Source organism: Osmerus mordax, chromosome 20 (genome assembly GCF_038355195.1).
Source record: "Osmerus mordax isolate fOsmMor3 chromosome 20, fOsmMor3.pri, whole genome shotgun sequence".
Taxonomy (NCBI): domain Eukaryota; kingdom Metazoa; phylum Chordata; class Actinopteri; order Osmeriformes; family Osmeridae; genus Osmerus; species Osmerus mordax.
Window position 1 is genome coordinate 11,303,647 of NC_090069.1, and position 22,702 is coordinate 11,326,348.

The 22,702-nt window shown below is 40.1% G+C and overlaps 1 protein-coding gene and 1 pseudogene across 1 annotated transcript in view; one reads left to right on the forward strand and one right to left on the reverse strand.

Moving 5' to 3' along the window:
* LOC136964282 (pappalysin-1-like) overlaps nucleotides 1-22,702 on the reverse strand; it is a 316,793-nt gene that overhangs the window by 10,413 nt on the left and 283,678 nt on the right. The window contains exon 21 of the mRNA XM_067258338.1: nucleotides 12,404-12,502. Coding sequence (XP_067114439.1) covers nucleotides 12,404-12,502 — 99 coding nt within the window. The remainder of the gene's footprint in view (nucleotides 1-12,403; nucleotides 12,503-22,702) is intronic.
* LOC136964515 (uncharacterized) lies at nucleotides 3,839-4,618 on the forward strand (annotated as a pseudogene).

Below are 22,702 nucleotides of genomic sequence, written 5' to 3' on the forward strand. Positions count from 1 at the left end.
ACAAGAGGACCTGTAGTGGATATATAACTAGCTGCATCTGTGTGTGTATAATTATTTACATTATATATTTACATATATACATTAATTTTCTATTACTTGGCCTACATGCCGTATGGAATCATCAGGCCTTATATTTTGCACTCCTGCATTATAGGGACCATGAAGGACAATGAAAGTACTTTAAAAAATGTCCCTCCTTTTCTCCTTTTTGTCCCACACCCTTCACATCCAGCAATGACACAGAAATAGTAAAGTTTGGTTGGAGTATGTGATATTCTATAACCTGACATAGCCAGATGTTTTTTTTACTAGGTACCATCTGGAAAGTCATCCTTGGAAACAGTTTGGAAAAGTGCAGGCACCTAAAAAAAAGGACATTTGGCAGGTGATTGGATGATCTGTTCATCACCTTCTATCACAGGTTAACTTCAACAAAACCCATAGCTGCCTGCAGTTTGTCATCATAGGGCACTGATTGGTCCGAACCACTGTGGTTTGGGCACAGATGTATAACTTTGAGCTTGGCAAGATGGATTCTCGCATGGTCATGATCTCACAAATCCAGCTGTCTCAGAAGGTTAGATATAATAGCCCTCAACTTATCAAAACATGCTATTGATCATAAGTCTTTCCAATTGTTCTTGCACATCATCACTTTCACATACTGTGCTAAAATTCAGCAAAATTACAAATAACTAGAGAGTGTATCATTTATGGGGAAATTGTGAGGTGTGTTTGGTGTGTTGAAGCTGGGGCATTTTTGGGTGTGCATTGCCTTCGGCAAGGGCACAACCTTTGTTCTCTTACATATATATTATTTATTGTTTATTTTTGCCCCCCTAAGGATCAGTCAATATTTGGACTACATACACAACGGCGGTGTCAAAAGGTTCGTCTTGTTAGCGATTGCGTTGGTTGTATTTTTATTTACGTTCCGTTGCATGGTTTAAGTAAAATTACGTTTTTGTGGTGAAAAGTGAAGCTAACGGTGGCTAATTTGCTAGCCACAGTCACTGACGTTACTAACGTCACTACGTCACGAAAACATCTTCGCATCTGTTAACTTGGGGGATAGCTAGGCTAACTATAGCTTTACTGCAAGGAAGCTGCAGAAACGCCACAAGCAAACAACTTTGTGATGTGAAACACAATTATGAAATGTAATGTACAATATTAGCTGATATTATTAAGGAAGTAGGCCCACATCTACTTTCGGAAACGGTAGTCTACTATTTCACTGAAGCATTAGCATGACATTAGCCTCTGTTGCCCGGGCAACACATACCACAGTGGTCTATGATGCATCTGTTTTCAATCGTTAAAATAAACATTCCTCACAAATACATTTTCTTTGTAGGATTTATTATGACATTACATTACAAGTAAACGATTTGTTGGTGAAATTATCATTACCTGTGGTTTCAAACCAGTGTTGCTCATTGCAACGCTGTAGCCTACGCGAGACACACGACAAAAACATCTAACTTACACAGCTGTTTAGGAAGTCAAACGGCGACAGAACATGTTCGGCACTCCCCTTACTTAAATCAAAAGTCTTTCAATAGGTGAAACTATCTGACTACTAACCTGAACTTCATTGCCACAGCCTAAACTTTGTCAATCTGTTCATGAAAATAATTAATTTCAGCCTAAACCGTACAACGGAACGTTTAATCGAATTCAACCAACGCAATCGCTACCAAGACGAACACAGCAGTAGTCTAGTACTGTACTGTAGTAGTAGAATTTACCGGGGCAGCTTCTCCACACAGGGCTATATCGCATTTTGCGTTGTTACTGACAATGATCGCTACCAGTGAGATTTTTATGAATGAGCGATTTTCCACTAAATAAATGTCAAGTTTATTTACGTTTTTGGGGGCATTTTTTCAGTTAGCAGATGGTACTGTTTGAATCGCGATTCCATCTTCTACTGCCGGTAACGTCGTAGAATAATCTTGAAAGGGGGTTCTTTATTAATGAATGAATGCAATATGAGTAGGCTAAATGCCTGAAAATATCACGAGAAGGGAAAACTTAAAAGGACGTTTAAGTCATAGAGATTAGGTCAATTTTTACACCGGTCTGCCAAATGTATTCGTTGATTCAGCTATGAGGCTGCCTCTTGCAGGGGAAATGAGAAGACGTCATATTTCATTCTACACTTAACTCGTATTTTGAGTTGTAAACGAGCAGCAAAAAAAAGATGCTTTTAAATCTATGTAATCTTTATAAATAATAAGTAGGCCCTATGCATTTTTATATAAAATATACAGAAATATCAGTTGTAAAAATGTCATTAAAAAACGGACCCCTGTGCAACCGACGCAAGCAAGCACACCCTACAATTTCCCCAGAAATTGTACCCTCTCTAGTTTTGTTTGTTTTTATTATATAACCTCCAAACCGATTGTTTAAACTAAAGCAGCTTGCACACTGCCCCAACAAACTCCAACAAATCCCAACATTCTAAAGTTGGCAGTTGATGGTACCTGGCACGTGACTGTCTTTAGAATGTCCAGTAAACCAACTGCCAGCTCCACACTGCTTAGACAGTAACCTACCTTTTTCAGCTAGCTTTTTCAATTGTGTGTTGTAGTATCATTTTAAGATGAATGAGGTTTATACCTTGCTAAATGTAGCCAGTCATGTTGGTCTACCTGGCCTACAAAGCTTCAAGGAGGATTCAGGAGAGACAACAACCAAGACGGCTGAGGAGGAGATGGTGTAAACCCTGGACACTGCGTCGTGCGGAGCAGGGAGCCAATCCAAATTTATGTAGGGAGCTTAGGTCTGAAGACACCCCGGCTTTTGCGAACTTCGCCTGTTTAGCACCTCAGGATTTTGCTCAATTACTCAACCTGGTTACTCCACTAATAAGAATAAAAAACACAAATTTTCAGAGACTGCATTACTCCTGGTGAGCGTCTGATGGTGATATTACAATTTTTGGCAACTGTTCTTTGATGTGTACATAGATGCTTAGTTGAGTGCGTTGCGTCTGTTTTTTTTAATCTGTTTTTGTTTGTGATGTAATTGTTTTGTTTCTGTTTATCTATTTGTTTTGATATTTTATTGTGATTTAATTGTACAGCACTTTGGTCAGCGTGAGTTGTTTTTAAATGTGCTTTATAAATAAATTTGACTTGATAATAACAAAATGAAAGTGTAGTCACAATAGTACATTACAAAGATGCCAAAACACACAAATTATCAAATAATTGGACATGTTTAATAAATAGAATAAATAATGAATAAATAGCCAGAGAGAAATAGGGAGAGAGAGAGACAGAAAAGAGCAGGGCAGAGAAGAGAATAGGGAGGGAGAAAGAGAGCGAGCTGAATGCCCTCCTTCACAAACACACACACTCACAATTAGCCTTCGGAAGGTCCATATGGATGGTTGGGTGAACGAGGGTTATAAATGAGCCAACCTATTTCGCATTGCACATATTGAAAATACCATGGATCTAGTTGTTCCATTGCTCTTAACTCATGTTCAAGGTATTGGCAGTAAGATGTAATGTGGTCTTGTTGCTTCACAGCTGCACTCTCGGTGAGAGTGCGCAGTGTACAATTGATAGCCTCAAGCATTTGTAAGTCTCTGTCTTGAGTGTCTGGAGACTTCCTCTTATACGAGGTGTAGAGAGTGGGGATGTGAAATAAGATGTACTGGCAGTTTCCTCCTCTCTTTTTCCCATCAACTGTCGTCACATCAGGGTCTTCAGAGCTGATGATGATAGCGGTCGTAGAGCTATCTTCACCCTCAATCCCTTCCGATGGTGCATCGTCCGTTTCAGTTGATGTATCCTGCTGACAGAAAATATTGACATTACCCATGTGTTTTTTAATCTCCTTTTTGTGCCTCAACACAACATCTGAGTGGTTAGAGATTGCAGAAGGATTCCAGAAGAACTGTCAGTTTCCCCACTGTCTGGGTGCTTTGGATGGGAAGCATGTTGCCATCAGACCTCCACCAAAAAGAGGTTCACTGTATTACAATTATAAACATTTCAATTCGATTGTCCTCATGGCCCTTGTAGACAGTGACCACAAGTTCCTATATGTCGACATAGGATGTAATGGCAGGGTGTCTGATGGAGGTGTGTTCAGGGGGTGTACTCTCCAACAATCACTGGAACAGCAAACAGCCAACATCCCCCCACCCTCTCCCCTGCCAGGATCCCAAAAAATAGTACCGCATTATGTAGTGGCTGATGAAGCGTTCCTGCTAAAGCCCTACATAATGAAACCCTATTCAAGGCGAGGCCTTTCTGAGGAACAGAGACTATTCAATTGCAGGCTCTCAAGAGCAAGAAGAGTCGTGTAGAATGCCTTTGGCATACTAACAAACAGATGAGGTGTGTTGTTCAAGACCTTAAATCAAAAGCCACAGGTTGTGGAGAGTATTCTTCTGGCCTGCTGTGCAATGCACAACTTTCTCCGGGAGGAACACAGTATTCTATACGAGGTACCTGATACCACCCCTGACTACTGGAGAGAGAATCCTTAGTTACGGCAGGCTGCTCTGCCTGGGTCTACAAATCCCACTCAACAGGCCAAAAGGATCAGGGAATTCCTAACAGAATATCTAAATTCTGATCATGTATATGTGTAATGGTCTCTAGTCTTTAAATGTGTGCTTTTGAATGTGAATACATTCTTAAACAAGAGACAAGTTTGATTTTGATGGCCTTTTTCTCATATGGATCTCAAGGAACTTCAGCTTCTGCAGCATCCAGGACTGACATGCGTTCTCATCGTTTCCATTTTTGCTTTGACTGCATTTTCTGTGACATACAGTAGATTGAGACTAAATTAACAACAACATAGGTTTAGGATTTTTTTCATTTTTTTCAAGTGTATTTGATTAATCATTATTATCCACACAAATGCTTTGTTGCATTTCTCAATACACTGATACTTGTAGCCTACTAGATCAGGGAGCACCTTTAGCATTTCTCAATACACTGCTACTTGTAGCCTACTAAATCAGGGAGCAGTGAATCATAGTCTACTAATGAAACATCCGTGTTAGCAACTAGTTAGATCTCTCTTTATCTCTCCCTTGTACGTCGCTTTGGATAAAAGCATCTGCTAAATTACTAAATGTAAATAGGTTATCTTCTTAACAGATTAACATGGTAGAACTAGCTAGCTACTCACCAGTAGTTTCCAGTTTTTCTGCGATGTTTCTCATTGCGGCACTTTTGCTGTCTTGGTTGGAGTATGCCTGACTCCTAACGTATGGTGACCAGACGTCCTCTTTTACCCGGACATGTCCTCTTTCGAGACCTAAAAAATGCGTCCGGCAGGGATTCCAAAATTGTCCGGGATTTTGCCTCGTCGGATATTTGTGTTTCTCTGGGTCTTTCACAAACTATTACGCCCGTTAATTTTTGGAAAGGGTATCTATGGAATGCCGAGTTAGTCAGAATTAAATAAATAAATAGGTAAATAAATAGATAAATAAATACATAAATAAATATGGCTATGAAATAAATTCTGAAAAAAAAAAAAAGATGGCAATAAATATATAAATATAGCATTATATAATTATATAGCTGAATCCATTTACCGACATCAATAAATAAATACATTTATTTATTTCAAAATGATGTTTTTGAAAAAACAAAATGTATTTATTTCATGGGAGTTTTGTTTCCTGATGCCACATTTATTTTTGAGACTTTTATTTCCTTAGCACCACATTTATTTCTGTGCTGTATTTATTTCCCGTCTCACATGCAAATGAGAGGGGCGGGGTTATCTTCAGACCAACGCAGCTGCACAAGATCGAAGGCAGATAGGGACACCTAGATTCGGTAGATGATGGAAGACAGTAGTCGTGTCAGAGATCGCATCCTGGCCTTATAGATCAAATTATCAGCATGGCTTGTCAGGATATATTATTTTGGCACACATTGTAGATTTTGTAGAGGTACTTGGGCGGATAAGTGCTCTACAGAACATAGATATTGAAGTCTTAAATAGTTTGAGACTTATCGAGCACTGTTCGTGTGCAAGATGTACAGGTAGTGGGGGGTGATTAGTGCCAGGTAATGTTAGCTAACACAGCTAGTAACCATCGCTACGCCTAACAAAGAAGACAATAACTGCCATAAGTAAGTATGCATACTTATTATTCATGAAGATTGCATAGATTCAAAAGCATGCAACAAATGTATGTTGTATGCTTTTTAATCTATGCAAACCTCCTACGCCAACGAAAAGCTAGCTAGGCCTATCTGCTGGCACGGGTGGTCTGTAGCCTATACATACTTGAGAAGTGAGTTTTGCTAATTCACACTGGATACAACTGCATAGATTATAAAGCATACGGCATACATTTGTTGCTGCTCATTTACACTTCAAAATACTAATAGTGAAGTGTAGAATGAAACAGAGTTCTCTTTTCATTTGTCTTAGTGTAAAGGCAAGGGTGATATGTGGCAGCCTCACATTGTTGAAACAGTTGCATCAAAACTAATACATTGGGAAAATTGTGGCAATTTCGCAATTGCCACAATTTTGGTTGCATATGATCCCCAAATGTAATCTGTGCGACCTCAAAATTTATTTTTGAGTGTAGCAGACTACTTTCACATAATTCACTGGACAGGTTCAAGTGGACACTGCATCTTTAAGGGCGCAGTGAGCTATGGGCTACGTTGTGGTAGCTAGCTACGTTTTCTGTTCATAAGTATTGTCTTTGAAGGCCAACTTGAATAAACAACACAAAAAGCTTTGGGCCAACTCTGGCAGACTTGCTCCCTCCTCCAAAAAATTATTAAATTAAAATAGATAACATATATAGCTGCAAGCAGCGATGCGGGTTCCTCTGCAAAATGGCTAAATATTATACACATTTACATTGTAGAAAGTTAAGAGTTGGACAACAAGAGAGCAAAACGACTTCATGTTTGGCCAACAACAATAGGCTGAATGGGGATTTGAACTTATGAGCATAAGGTTACAAGTCAGTCTCTCTATCCTCTCTGCTACATACCAACTGTTGAGATATTGCGCATGGTACTTCAGAATGATAATAAGGTTTGAAAAACCATCAGACAAAATTATATTTGATTTATTGACACAAAGATATTGAGGCAATGTGTACATTTACATAAATACACCCCTTTCTGCCATTTTGTCAGAAAGGAATGTTTCAAGTCGATTGGATCTATTATTCATGAGGAGAATGGTTTTGAAGGTTGTACCAAATTTGGACAGTTCTGCAAAATCTATCACGGCGGACCTTATGGGTCCTTGAGGCTCTTCACGGAGAAGAGAAAAAAAAAAAGAAGAATTCTAACAAAAACAATAGGTTTCCTCCTACCGGAAGAACCCTAATAAAAGTCAAATTTGCAGGGCGCACATGTGCGAGTAGTTGTAAAAAATGATTGCACGGTCTCAAAACTATGGTCGCGAAAAGCGACCATTTGGTCGCAATCTAGATCACTGGCTAAGCAGGTAGTAAATTGTGTGATTTGGGATTTGTGACTGTGGCTAGCATTAAAGTGAAACTGAATTGCGATTAGACACAGTGATATTATAATAGTATATACATTTAATGACATAAAAAAATATATAACATACAACTGTATGCTATATTCTATAAATAATCGAAATCTCTAGTGTAAATTATGTACTTAAAAATAATTGGGCGCCGCCATGTTTAAATGAAGTATACAGCTGACGTCACGAGAATGGTTGCGATCAATTTCAACCCGCCAAACTGATTTAAAAATTGAAGAAGATCGACCCATCATAGCTATCCCTGTTCATCCCATGGCGTATGCTTTCGAACCAATATGTAATTATGTTCCCGCAGGGCTGAAGTTGTTCCATATGATGCAGTAGATGTGGTTTTGTGGGAAGATATAAATATAAAGGGGTGATTAAATGGGTTTTTGGGGTATTTCACACTATTCCTTTTTTGTAGGGTATATTGCAGGGTTACGGCTCAGAACAAGATGGACGAAAATCAGAGTGTAAGTAGCTAATGTGAATCACGGATGTTTATGTATACAGTGTTTCCCCTACCATTATATTAGGGGGGCGCCCCACCCGCCCAATGGCACCCCCCGCCGCCCCTGGAAGGTCAAGTTAATTTTATTAAAAATATATATATTTAATTTTTTTTAAATTTTATTATTATTATATAGCGCCAGATCACAAAATAAGTCATTTAAGGTTACCTTTCCTATAAAACAGGTATATAGTTTGGTCTTTTATTAAACAAACTAAATGGCCTTATGTTATTTATCTTATTTACACGACGGCATGTCATTTCTGTCTCTACATGGTCGGGGAAACACTGGTATAAAACAATTTCTGGTGTCTTGAATTGGACAATAAAGTTAATGTTAGTTAGCTAACTTCAACTTTGCTGTCGAAATAATTTCACGACACTCGAGTGGTTTTCAACGTCAAACAAACTACTTGAGTAGTTAGCTAGCATTCAGTAGTTAGGGCACTAGCTAGCTACACACAATCATTTGTTAGCTTCAAAAGGGGTGATTGACTGGGTTTTCTGGAAATTTCACACTGTTCCTTAAGGTCTCCGAATAGGGTATGTAACATTGGTTGGGCTGAAAATGGCCCGGGTGCTGTTCCCTGATACTTCCAGTGAATTTGTCCCGGGAAAAAATGCTAGGTTTTCTCCTTTTATGGTATGCTCATGAATATATAGATGAGCTGCGTGCTGATTGGTTGGTCTACAACGAGTGAAGCTGCTGAGCAAAGACGCAACACGGCCAACAGCACTCACTGAAACATCGAAGGTGGAGACTTGAAATAAAAACGTAAAAATACATCTATTGTGTCTACACAACACTGTTTTCAACAGATTGACTAGATATCATTTGAAATGATTACGTTAGTTGTTTACACTTCTGTTGTCGAAGCAAACAGGATCGACTTAGGTGGGTAACGTTAGCACTACAGCTTAGCAAACAAACTATCGTGATTTAACTCAGCTTCAGTTAGCTCTAGCTATCTTGCTGAAAAATAGATCTGGACAAACATGCATCTTGAATTGTAGATTTACATGACAACACAGGTTATTTATTTGAATGAAACACATTTACATTTAGTCATTCAGCAGACGCTCTTGTCCAGAGCGACTTACAGTAAGTACAGGGACATTCCCCCAAGGCAAGTAGGGTGAAGTGCCTTGCCTAAGGACACAACGTTATTTTGCACGGCCGGGAATTGAACCAATAACCTTCTGATTAATAGCCTGACTCCCTAACCGCTCAGCCATCTGACCCCCCCAGTCAACACAGTCAGGAACATGAAATAACGTTAGCCCCATTGCCAATAAACTAGGCTAAATTATACCTATGCACATTCTACCTATGCTCTTGTGTTAGCAAGCTAAACTAGTTTACATGCCTACAGTCTAGCTGTTCTTGCATTCCTTGCAAATCAGCATTAATAAATAAGGATATTCCCATAGATAAACATCAGCGTCTAGTGTCTTGTTCTTTGGGAAGATGGTGAAAAGTGTCAGGATTCCCGGTACAGCCTGGAACACATTTACGGCGCTCCATTTCAATATCTTGAAAACGTATTAACTTTCTTATTTGTAATTCCAGTGGAAGTACAGAGCAGCGCGCAGCTAGCTAAAAAAGTGTCGGAGATCTACGCGACCTCCGTTTATGTTCCTGGACCAGAAAACCAGAGGGCGGGTTAATTTCAATTTTGGGGAATGACAAAGTTGATGCTGCAACAACTTGTGACGTCACAAGTTGCACTGTTTCAAAAGCTAGCATTTGCAAGTTGCAGTTTCAAAATAGTAGTGAGAAGTAAAATTTTTATAGGAAAGACGTTTCAATGGACTTTGAGGTTCACTGTAAGTCTATTTTACACACCAAACTGTCATTTTTCAACTATGACAAGGTAAAATCGGTTTTGCAATCAATCGGCCCTTTAACACTGACAGGTTGAACAACACAGAGTGGTGTACTTGTACTTGTCGTAACTGCACGACAATGCCAACAGAGACAGAATCGATCTGATCAAAGAGGCAGACCTGAATGACCTGGGTGTTGGTGGTCCACCAAAATTATCGTTCAGCACAGGCTCTTCCCCATGCTGTGTGAAGAGAAATACTTTTTATTATATGTTAGCTTATCATAGGTGTAACCTATTATCTGAGTACTTATATGTCATTCTATGCCAGGTTGCCTTGCGTTGTCTTGTCCTTAGAATTTCAGTGCTCGGTCTGACCCTGTGTTGTTTTGTGCATCTGACCATAAAATACTCAAACTTGAAAGTTTGGAGCGCCCTATAAATAGCTGGTAAGTTTCAGTTACTAGTAACCTTCAAGTTGTGTGTAACATGCTCACTGGTTGAGTTGATAACTTGTTCGCTAGGTTAAACATAACAAACTACAGTGTAGGAAACGTTACGGACCTAGCTTGGTGCGTTATTAGGCTACAATCATATCTGTGAATTTAGGAGCTAGAGCTACCTATGTCAAAAATGCCAGTGTGTGTATGTAACTTTAGCGTATTTAAAAGGTTTAAAATGAAAATCCACTTCTGTAAAGTGATAACTCCAAACTATGAATCCGGGGGCAACTGGTGTGCTTTGGCGCTATAGCTACAAGCCATTTTCGTAAAACCGGTTGCCGCTTGGGTAGGACATGATAGTGAATGCCTTCTGTACTGAAAATTGGTTTGTACAACCTGCTATACAATAAGATCCTACTTTGCACCTTGTTTTAGCTGGTTCGTTTGAAGCCATTTCTACCTCTGTGTTCTCCCTGAAAATCTGTCAATGTCAATCTTGATGACTGCTAGCAGCTGTCAGTCACAGTACCTAACGATTCTCGTGACGTCATAGACATGACGATTCAAAGATGGCCACGCCCTGTAGTTAAGTAGTAAAGTTTAAAACGTTTGTATTAACAAATGGAAAATGTTGCTCTTTTAGTTGTCAGATAAAGTTTTGTGATCTTATTTTAATAATAATATCAGCCATACTTCATAAATCAGTTCAGTTCCACTTTAATTGCACTTTGCCACAAAAACTTACCTTCCAGATGGTAATAGCAACGCATTCCAGAAAGAGACACACATTTTTACCATGTCCATGCAGTGACATGACCGAAGACCGATGGAGGAGTTAGGGTGGGAAATAATAATAAAGAGTAAATATATCTGAGATAAAATAGCATGCCCTGCTGATAACAAGCATACTAATTTGGCATGTTTTTTATCATAGCATAAACTACCCAATTTCTTCCTTAGAAATTTTACATTACATTTACATTTAGTCATTTAGTACAGTAAGTACAGGGACATTTTCCCCAAAGCAAGTAGGGTGAAGTGCCTTGCCCAAGGACACAACGTCAGTTGGCATGACCGGGAATCGAATTGGCAACCTTTGGATTACTAGCCCGATTCCCTCATCGCTCAGCCACCTGACTCCCTGAAATTTTGTCTGGTGTGAATGGGCTGACACTCCATACTTTGCTTTCAAGCCTAGGTATGGCTTTCTCATTGACACAAACTATAGGGCATTCAATTAAATCCTAATACTATTACAATACTATGTTTACTTTGGTGTGGGACAAACTCACATAGGCCCATAGCCCAGTTCCAAGGAATAACTTGAGGGCCTAACTTTTCCCGCTGTTCCTCCCCAACCCCCTACCCCTTCCTCAATACACACACACTAATCCCTCGTTTTGGTCTGTCAGAGCGTCTGTTACACAACATGATGTTAAGCCCTTGGCCTGGAGTCTGGCCAGCAGATGTGGAGCAGAGATAGCGTCTCCCACAGCGTTTTGTCAATGAGACAAAACTGCTGTGGGAGTGAGGTCATTTCCCACTGGGGCTACAGCACTGACTTTCATGCCCTCAATTAAAGACTTAAGATACATTGCCTTCTATCAGCACTGGTAACTCATATGAATGAAAGAAAAAAACAACACCTAGACCTTTTCTTTGAGGTTACAAAAATGGTCTGTACAGTATGTTCTACAGCTTCATGTGATGCTTTTGCCAACACTGGGGTTTTCCTAAACAGAAAACAAATAACTGTTTTTGTTCCTATGCCCACATGGCAGTTTTAAAGGTCAAAGCACAAACACGCATACCATATTATGAAAGACCACTTCTTGGTGTTTCAACCTCCTACTTGATTTCCTTTGTTACCGCTCTCTCTAGAGGCAGACGCTCAAACAGAGAACAATTTAACCGCAACCAGACATATTGATAGATGGTTAGACAGACTGATACAAAAAGGCCTAGCCAAAGACACTGACAACGCAATGTACACATTGCAAGGACCATTTTTTTATTAACAAACCCTCACCTTGGATGAACATGCATAAATTGTGGTAAAAACTGAAAGTACTGAGTCCATGTTCCAAGTATCCAGTACTCACCTTCTTGGTCTTGACAGTGGAGTGGCAACAATCCCCTCCGTCATAGTTACAGAATGCTCTGTTGTTGACTGAGTCACAATAGTTGTCTCCCATGAACGGCTGAAATCGAGACAGGCAGAAAAGGATGAGAATACAAATGACCAAATTATAGGACCAGGAAAAATACACCGTAGACATTATTTAAACTTTGCAATTCGTAAAAGAATGCGGGCATTTGAACCTATTTCTAGTAATGATCTCTAATGTAAGTCCAATTTGTCTAGTTTATGTATGAGTTGACAAATGTGGGTTTAAACAGTAACAGCCTATACTTTTAGCTCAAACCTTTATTTTGTTTGTTTAGTACACTCAAAGCAGATTTGCTGAATATTCCTCATAGTTTTCCCTTTATTCCACTGTGAGCTTTTAAGCAATGAGAGGGCCAGGCGTGTAAACCGAATAGAGGACACTTTAACATCAGAAGTGCAGGGACGGTTTCAGCCGCAGTAAGGGGTCAAATGACCCCTGAGTCTTTAAACAGGGATGTTGTTACTGACATGTACTGACACTCCAGTTTCAAGTATGGATGGTGGGTTACACAAGGGCAGTAGTGCTTATAGAATAATGGTCCGTTGTTAACAAGTAGCTATGCAGGAAGTAATAGGTAGTACTACATTAACACCAAACTTAATACTATTAACTAATATGGAACCAAGATTAACTAAGCAGTACAGTGTTTCCTCTAGGATTTTTTTTTGCAGTGGGGGCAGGTCTGTCCGACCCCCCCCCCCCCCCGGCCGAAACAAAGTGCTAACCCTAAGCCTATATTTCGGAGAAGGTTAATGTAATAGTCTAATAGCTAATGTAATATTGCACATATTTTTGTCCTATTTCCCCTAAAGAAGTAAAGTTAGGTTACTTAATGACACATTACAGTCATAAAGTATGTTCTAAATGGCATAAATGCTGCCAATTAATAATTGACGTAACTTATTGTAAATGGTCAGTAGCCTAGCCTATCGATTATGGGGCCACTCGGAAGCATGTACGCTGTCTGCTTCATTTGATCTTGATAGGCTAAGCATTCTGTAGCTAATAATAACAATATACCCACTTTATTAATTAAAACTACTTCAGCATAATAATGCACCTAAACTACAAACGTGAGCAAGGGCAGCAATCGCAATCGAATGTGCAATTTCGCTAGCAGGGGAAGAATAGCCTACAAACAACGAAAATCACCAGTTAATTTAATTTAAATTAGCAAGAACTATAGACTAATACAATAACAGCCTTAAATTAACTGACAACATAAGTTATACAACTTAACTCTACAGTTCTCAAGGACGCACACACGCAATCTCAACTGCGCTGTGAAGCGCATGTCCGTGCAATCCTCCGATACGCTTTCTAACAATCACTGCTGATAGACCGCCTAAAATTTTGTACAGCCCTATTTCTGATACCGTGGCGGCAGAAATTTAGAAAAATCAACATAGCGGAAACACTGCAGTAAGTAATAGCAAATTTAGTACAAAGGTAGTTCCTTGGTAGGTATTTTATTATTACTAAATAAATATATCCTCATTGGGAAATACTTGTGAACTATGACCAATTAAGAAAGAATAACCAATGAATTACTAATTACAAAAGTAACATGTCTAAAAAATTAACAATTGTGTTTTTTTTTTAATCTGAACATGGTCATAACATTTCAGAAGCAAATCCCAGCCGGTCCATTTTCCACATCCAGTCGACTTGCCTTACACTATACATTAACAAAACCTATTTGTCCTGAAATCCATGTCATGTTTTCCCTATACATTTGTACTGCACCGTCAATGAGTGAGTTTGGAGCGCGAAATCAGACAGACATTTTTATGGATGGTAAATATCCAGTATTTGGCTAACATAATCCCTTAGATAACGACAAAGTGAATTTCACTAGAATTTCGAATTGTAGAATTTGTGCGAATTTTGATTGCAATACTATACCGCTTGTATGAATGGGACTTTTTACAAGCTAGCCGACAGCTAGCCTGGCTTTACAGCTAGCAACAACTGTAGCTAGCGTTTTGGGCCACGTTCCTGTTCTCTGAATTGTGTTATCTAGCAAGTTATTTTACAGTCCTGCCATTTGTTTTTTCTTCCTTCATGATTTTCATCCCTTTGGAATTGCGTTGCTGTTGTATTTCGCAGTAGTGCTAGACTCATTAGAGGGCTCCAGACTAACTTTTTGCCTTGGTTGCACTGGTGCACTTAACTTTTTAATTTAGGTGCACCAGCACAACATTTAGGTGCACCCAAATTTTGCGTCGCCACAATTTCAAGGTCACCTTTTTATCACGCTCCATATAAATTCATATATATTATGTCATTTAGACATTTAGTCATTTAGCAGATGCTCTTATCCAGAGCGACTTACAGTAAGTACAGGGACATTCCCCCGAGGCAAGTAGGGTGAAGTGCCTTCCCCAAGGACACAACGTCAGTTGGCATGACCGGGAATCGAACTGGCAACCTTCGGATTACTAGCCCGACTCCCTCACCGCTCAGCCAACTGACTCCCTTATTATGTAATGATCTTAAACAAGAATAAGGTGTAGGTAAATACTTTTTTTATTTGAAGCACAATTATACTGTATATAAACATACAAATCTTTTAAGTGCTTCACTGAGCTGCCAAACTAAAACATTTTAAGCAAAATAAAACATGTCAAAATAGAAAGTGCTACTGTTTAAAAGTGCTTCCCTGAACTGAGACCTAACATTTCTTGGCTCAAAATTTTATAGCGGGTCCTTGCTGTCGCAGGCCCTGCAGATGGCCAACACCTGGGGTTGCCACCTTCAATACTGATGATGTGCCAGTGGTGGTAAATCACAATTTAAAACATGTTTTCATAAAAATATTAAGATTGATACATGGACATTATAAAAATATATCTGCTATTGAAATCAGTGTGAACAGATGCACTCAGTCTCTCTCTATCACAACTCAAGTGGTCATATTGTCATAGCTGAATACACAGCTATGACGATAATAAGCATAGGCCAACAAAGTTTGACAGTGAGACCACAAAAAATAGGCTTTTGAAGGAACTTGTGAACTTATTTTATTAACGTATTAAATGAACAGATCCATAACTTATTAACTTTAAATTAAACAAATGCTTTGATACTCAAAAAGTCTCTTGGAAAAAATAGATATAGTGCAGGAGACTTGCAAATGATCTTCCATGAACATCATGAACATGATAACATCAGTGGACCAGAAGTAGTAGTGTGCAGTATTGGAGCATGTCAAGCCTACTTCCTTTTATAAGTGTACTTCTTATTACGTGGGGGTGTATCTGGAGCTGCCTCCGCCATTCTTTCAAATCGACTCTACACCAAGAGACCCGCCTTCCTCTGACTGTCCGTGAACCTAAAACAAACCGATCAAACCAACGATGGCAGCGAGTATTACCCAATCAGGGGCAGAATAGGACCAGAGCCATAGAAAAAGAGAGTTGCGACACGCTTTGATCTCGCCGACACGTGATCACGTGGTTCAAGTAGCTCGCTGTAGATCCAAAAACCCCACTGCTGTCAACCTGTTTGAATGGTTTTCAATGAAGCTGGCAAACGGAAGTCGCTTTCTCAGGCAAATGACGAATGAAACAGGCTTGGTTAAAGAAATCCGATATTCTGGCTATCTTCAGCAGACTCGTATCTACAAAAAGCAATCCTCCCTGACTTTTTTGGTATAAAATGGAGTGAAATACAACATTGTGAACACTCACTGCCAGTGAAACACAGAGGGAAATAGCTAGAGCTTTTTTTACACGTGTTTCCGCTAGCTCGCTGTAGTTCCAAAAACCCCACTGCTGTCAACCTGTTTGAATGGTTTTCGACGGGACAGACAGCAGCACCATCTCGATTCACGGACATTTTCGGTATATTAACACATAATATCAATTGCAGGGCTCAAAATTAAAAAAAATTGGCACTGGCCCCACCGGGCCAGTGGGTTTGAAACTTACTGGCCCCAAGACAATTTTTACTGGCCCCCCCTCCAAAAGTTGTAATTTATCAATTTAACAAAACCAAAGACTTATAACTTGTGTTATTGTGTTAACATGTTTAACCATTTATTAAACACATCCTGGATATAAAAAGAACAACAATTAAATCACATTTCTAGTGATAAAAAATAAAAGGGTAATAGTCAGCAAAACAATTGACTTTTAACCTCAAACATGACGTGCTCTCTTCCCTACTGACAGCCATCTCATAGCATTTCATCAGTATGATACTAAGTACCCAAGTCGACACAATTTTTCTGCTGCAGTTCAATAGCCTGGGGGAACGAGGCTAACGGCTGGCCCGTCTTAATTACGTGATATGCCGTTGTTATAAATCGTGCAATAACACAATATACATTTAAATTCCTGACCATCATGGTCAACGGCCTGGAAGATGGATTGTCAACCATCCGCTTAGCTGTCACCCAAACCAGGTGCTGTCTGCTAGCATGGCTGGTCAAGTATTGTTTTAGAAAATTATCGGTGCCTCTGTAAAATGTTAAAAGATCCAATCTTGTCTGCTTTAGACGGGAACATACGACAGACGACACAGTGCATCTTCGCTCCATAAAAAAAGTTGCTTCCGTTTGAGCTCGTAGCTCTACTTTGCTGCCATCTTCACTTTATTGTCTTGCGCCAGTTGTTAAAAAATGTATTGTCACTCCTCAACTCTTGATTTGCCAACTGTGCGCCCCACGAGCTGCAAAGTTATTTATGCATTTAGCAAAACATATGAAGGATGTTAACTTTTACAATGCAATTTTTTTTTCCAATCAATAATTTGCAGTGGCCCAATCGGGCCAGTGAGTGGCTAGTTTAACTGTCCCGACGTTACTTTTTACTGGCCCCGGGCCATCGTTATTGTCGAGCCCTGAATTGGTTACTGGTGTGTTGTATCATGTATATGTCTGATACTTTATGTATATTACATTAACTTATAATACATAATGCAATATTGTGAAGCAGAGCTAGAAATGGCTATGCTACCTACCATACTGTAACAACTGTACCATACTGTACATACCAAACAGTAGCCTAATAAGGACTATATTGTCCCACTTAACGTTTAACCTTCGACTGTTGAAGTAAATGGGACTTGTTAAACGTTTTTTTATTCATCAGCCCACTTACAATTTACCACATTAACAACACTTATATTTGTAGTACTTGATGCAAGTTGAATCTAACCATTATCACCAGCAACTGCTCAATTTAAGACAAGAAAGGAGTTTGGTAAATAGAACAGAACCAATTGCATTCAATTATTTTTTTATTGTACAATATGTCCTGTGTTCTTCCACTCCTTTTGTTTGTAGTGATCCGGTGATCTTCTGGCTATGATACACGTACTCTCTAGCTTCCTACAGTAAAAGTGTTGCTTATATGTTAGATACTAAAGAATATATTGTGCTTATTAAAGTTATGCATTGTGCTTATTAAAGTTATGAACTTAGAAGTGTGCTCAGGCTTAAACATTGGGTCTCACACTGAGTGTGGGAAGCAGGCTGTTCTTTGTGTCTCTATCTTTTCATTTTCAGAAACAACCTTGAATCTGGGTGGAGATGGCACCCGAGCAGGTGGGACGCGGAGGCAAGAACAACTCCCTGATGCACGAGAGAACAAGCTCAACCCTCTTTTCATCTTTCTGTTTTAATTGCACTGTATATTATATGCTGGGGCAGGGAAAGATAGCCAGTTGGACTTCGTGAACCAGCCCAAACTCTGTTGCGGGTAGGGAAACTTAGACAACCCCAGAGCTCTGTACTTGTTGATTTCCAACTGCTGCATTAAAGCTGATATTATGGGACCTCTGCGACTCCAGACCACTCTTTCTAGAACACAGATTTGTGTCATTGAATACTATCATTACATATTGGAATAGACACATAGATATATGAATCCTTCAATACCTACAGTCTAGCTCTAACTGCATTTAGAATCTAACAAGCTATATTTTACGATAAGCTTTGACTAAAGCTGGCTATATAAAATACTACTAATAATAATTGATATGTGGTGGTTGAAATATGAAAAAATGCAGGATTTTCATCAATTTACCAGCTAACCTGCTTCGAACACCTTAATCTGCAATTCATTGTTGCTAGCTCTACTAACTAGGCTAATAAGAGAAGATTTACTTTGTATGCCAACGAACACCAATAACTAATTTGACAAGACTATAACCCAATTGACTTCTGGTTATGATACACGTGCTCTCTAGCTAGCTTCAGTAAAAGTGTTGCTTACGTTAGACAGGCTACTAGACCTACAGTCTAGCTCTAACTGCATTTAGAATTTAACAAGCTATAATCTTACGATAAACTTTATCTAAAGCTAGCTATATGAAATACTACTAATAACAATTGATATGTGGTGGTAGAAATATGAAAAAATGCAGGATTTTCATCAATTTAACAGCTAACTTGCTTCAAAGACACTGAAAATGAATGGGGTTGAACGGTGGAAAATAAAATGTTTGGAACTACAGGTCGCATGTGACACGCTTTACTTCCTCATTCCTCGATAACAATGGGAGTCTATGGAAGTGTCGCAACTAAATTTTTCTATGGCTCTGAATAGGACGAGTCTTCACAGAATGCGGGTGGGATGATTTGCATGGGATGCTGCATTGAAGACAACTCAGAAAATATGGGACAAACCCCATCCCGTATTGATTCAAAACGGGACGCGCTATTTTATTCTCAAATAAGGGACAATTCCGTATTTTAAGGGACGGGTGGCAACCCTACCAACACCTGTAATTTGGCCTTCTTGCCCTTTGGCCTTGGCTAAACCAGCTTGCCACACTCTCCCTAGCATCAAAATCCTAGCTCCATGGGTTAGCTCCATGGCCCAGCTCTGTAACTTAGGGGTGGGCAATTAATTTTTACAAGGGGCCACATGAGAAACCTGAAATGTGTTGGAGGGCCGCATCAACGATAACTTGAACTTAATTCTGCTCACTATTCATTTTCTCCCAATGTAAAAAACAGGCATCTGATGAGGATGCCTCCTGGACGCCTCCCTGGTGAGGTGTTCTGGGCACGTCCCACTGGGAAGAGGCCCCGGGGAAGACCCAGGACACGCTGGAGGGACTATGTCTCTCGGCTGGCCTGGGAACGCCTCGGGGTCCCCCAGGAAGAGCTGGTGGAAGTGGCCGGGGAGAGGAAAGTCTGGGCTTCCCTGCTTAGGTTGCTGCCCCCGCGACCCGACCCCCGGACAAGCGGAAGATGATGGATGGATGTAAAAAACAGTAAAGTATATATTTTGATTAGCTGCTACTGGTTATCAGAAGAATAAGGATATTCTGTAAATATTTATATAAATATCTTAAATTTTGGTGTAGGTCAAATAGGAAAAGACTATAAAAGTAACTAGAGAGGGTATAATTTCTGGGGAAATTGTAGGGTGTGCTTGCTTTCAGATGGGTCCGTTTATTAACTGCTATTTTTACAACTGATATTTCTGTATATTTTATATAAAAATGCCTACTTATTATTTATGAAGATCGCATAGATTTAAAAGCATAGCATACATTTGTTGCTGCTCATGTACAATTCAAAATACAAAAAGTGAAGAGTAGCATGTCCCTGTACTTACTGTAAGTCGCTCTGGATACGGGCATCTGCTAAAATAACTAAATGTACTGTAAATGTAGAATGAACTTAACTTATATGACGAAAAACATCACCTAAAGTTTTTCCCTTCTACAGTAGTGATATTTTCAAACATTTAGCCCACTCATTGCATTCATTCATTAAGAACCACCTTTGAAACAAGTTTTTCTAAGTAACAACGTTCTCACCGGCAGTATTATTAGCTAGATAGAATCGCGATTGAAACAGTACCATCTGCTAACTGAAAATATGCCCCCAAAAAAACGTAAATAAGCTTGACATTTATTTAGGCGGAAATGGCTAATTCAAAAGAAGTTTGCTGGACGCAATCATTGTCAGTAACAATGCCAAATACGACCATTTGATCTTAGACTAGAGCCCTACACGGTGGAGAAGCTGACCTCAGTAAATTGTGCTACGAGCAAGCTAGCCTAGCTGCTGTTGCTAGCCAAACTTAAGGGGATTGTTTGACTGCGCCGGAAATGAAAAACGTTTCTTTTGACATCAAGTTTAGGCTTTGGCATTGAAGACAGCAACGCACCACACAACGCGTCCTTTCTCCTCTGCTCTTCTCCCTGTACACCAACAGTTGCACATCCAGTCATCCGTCCGTCAAACTCCTGAAGTTTGCGGACGACACCACCCTTATTGGGCTCATCTCTGGTGGAGACGAGTCTGATTATAGGTGGGAAGCGGCCAACCTGGTGACCTGGTGCAGCCAGAACAACTTAGAGCTCAATGCTCTTAAGACAGTGGAGATGGTTGTGGACTTCAGGAGGAACACAGCCCCACTCACCCCCATCACCCTGTGTGACTCCCCAGTCAACACTGTGGAGTCCTTCCGCTTCCTGGGCACTATCCTCTCCCAGGACCTCAAGTGGGAACTGAACATCAGCTCCCTCATCAAGAAAGCACAACAGAGGATGTACTTCCTTCGGCAGCTGAAGAAGTTCAACCTGCCAAAGACAATGATGGTGCACTTCTACTCAGCCATCATTAAGTCCATCCTCACCTCCTCCATCACCGTCTGGTACGCTGCTGCCACTGCCAAGGACAAGAGCAGACTGCAGCGTATCATCCGCACTGCTGAGAAGGTGATTGGCTGCAATCTGCCTACCCTCGAGGACCTGCACACCTCGAGGACCCTGAGGCGAGCGAGGAAGATTGTGGCCGACTCCTCCCACCCTGGACACTCCCTGTTTCAGTCACTCCCCTCCGGCAGAAGGCTGCGGTCCATCAGGACCAATACCTCACGCCACAAAAACAGTTTCTTCCCTTCCGCTGTTGGCCTCTTCAACAAGGCCAAGGGACCACACTGACTCTAATGACTTCTTGCTTAAAACACACTGCTTTTTGCACTGCATTACAATAATGGTATGGCAAACTTTCATGGCGAATAAATCCCATTCTGATTCTGACAAGCTTGAGTTTAAATACATAATTTAATGTGACATTTACATTTAGTCATTTAGTCACATTACTTACTGTACATGCAAGTCTTGATTTGCTTAAATGTAACCTACATGTGCTGCTAGTACACCACGGCACGATACTCGCTGTGCAACAGCATATCTATGCACGTTGTATCCATGCGTCGTTGCTAACGTGTGCTGACGTTATGACGTAGGCTAGCACTGAGTACCCTTTGTTGACAAAAGGCACTTTTTGCCCAAAAAACGTAATTTCAACTTAAACCATGCAACGGAATGTAAATAAAAATACAAGCAACGCAATCGCTAACAAGATGAACCTTTCAACACCGACATTGTTTATGTAGTCCAAATATTGAGGGATCCTTAGGGGTGGGAAAATTAATAAGAAAGAAGATATATGTGGGAGAACAATGGTTGTGCTCGCCGAAGGCGTGAACACACCCAATTATAAGACCGATCAGTTACACTTGTGAATCCAATGCTCATAACAGCCCTCACCCATGCCGTCATCTGCTTCTATTAAGCCTACCATTCATAAATGTTATAGCCAACCATTTGCAATAGTTGTAAACTATCAGTCATAATTTGATTTATTTAAAGATGAATACCCATGTAGACACTGATCAACTATACCGCCCCAGCGGTAGGATACCAATCCTACAAGGAGCATGGTGCAGTACCACGAAAAAGAGAAGCATCTACAAACAAACAGCTACTACCTCAAGACTGACTACATCAAAAGAGTCACAAATGACGCAGAAGACCATGCTGGCATGGTATTGTCCTGCCTGTCTGACACCCCAATCATTGGGACTTGAAGGCAAAGTTGCTGCCATTCAGGTTCTCCAAAGCCTTAGAGTGGTGTCTCTACAAAGATGTAGTGGGAAAGTTTGATACGTAAAAGTTGAGTACACCCTATTTACACTGGACACGTCTGCAGCGTATTATGCCTGGGACACACTGGTTGCGAAGTGCCACGAAGTACCACGAATGGTGCGAGGCTGTTCACACTAGACGCACATTTCTCCGCTCCGGTCAACAAGCCTTTCATCTCTTCTGAGATTTCCTTTTTCACATTGAAAGCTGACATGGTACATAAACATGGAATAGGCTATATTAGGCAACTTGTTGCTCCAACATACAACTCCATGTAGGCCTTCACAACTTCAATGATTAACTTTGCGTCATCAAACTACCAACATTTCT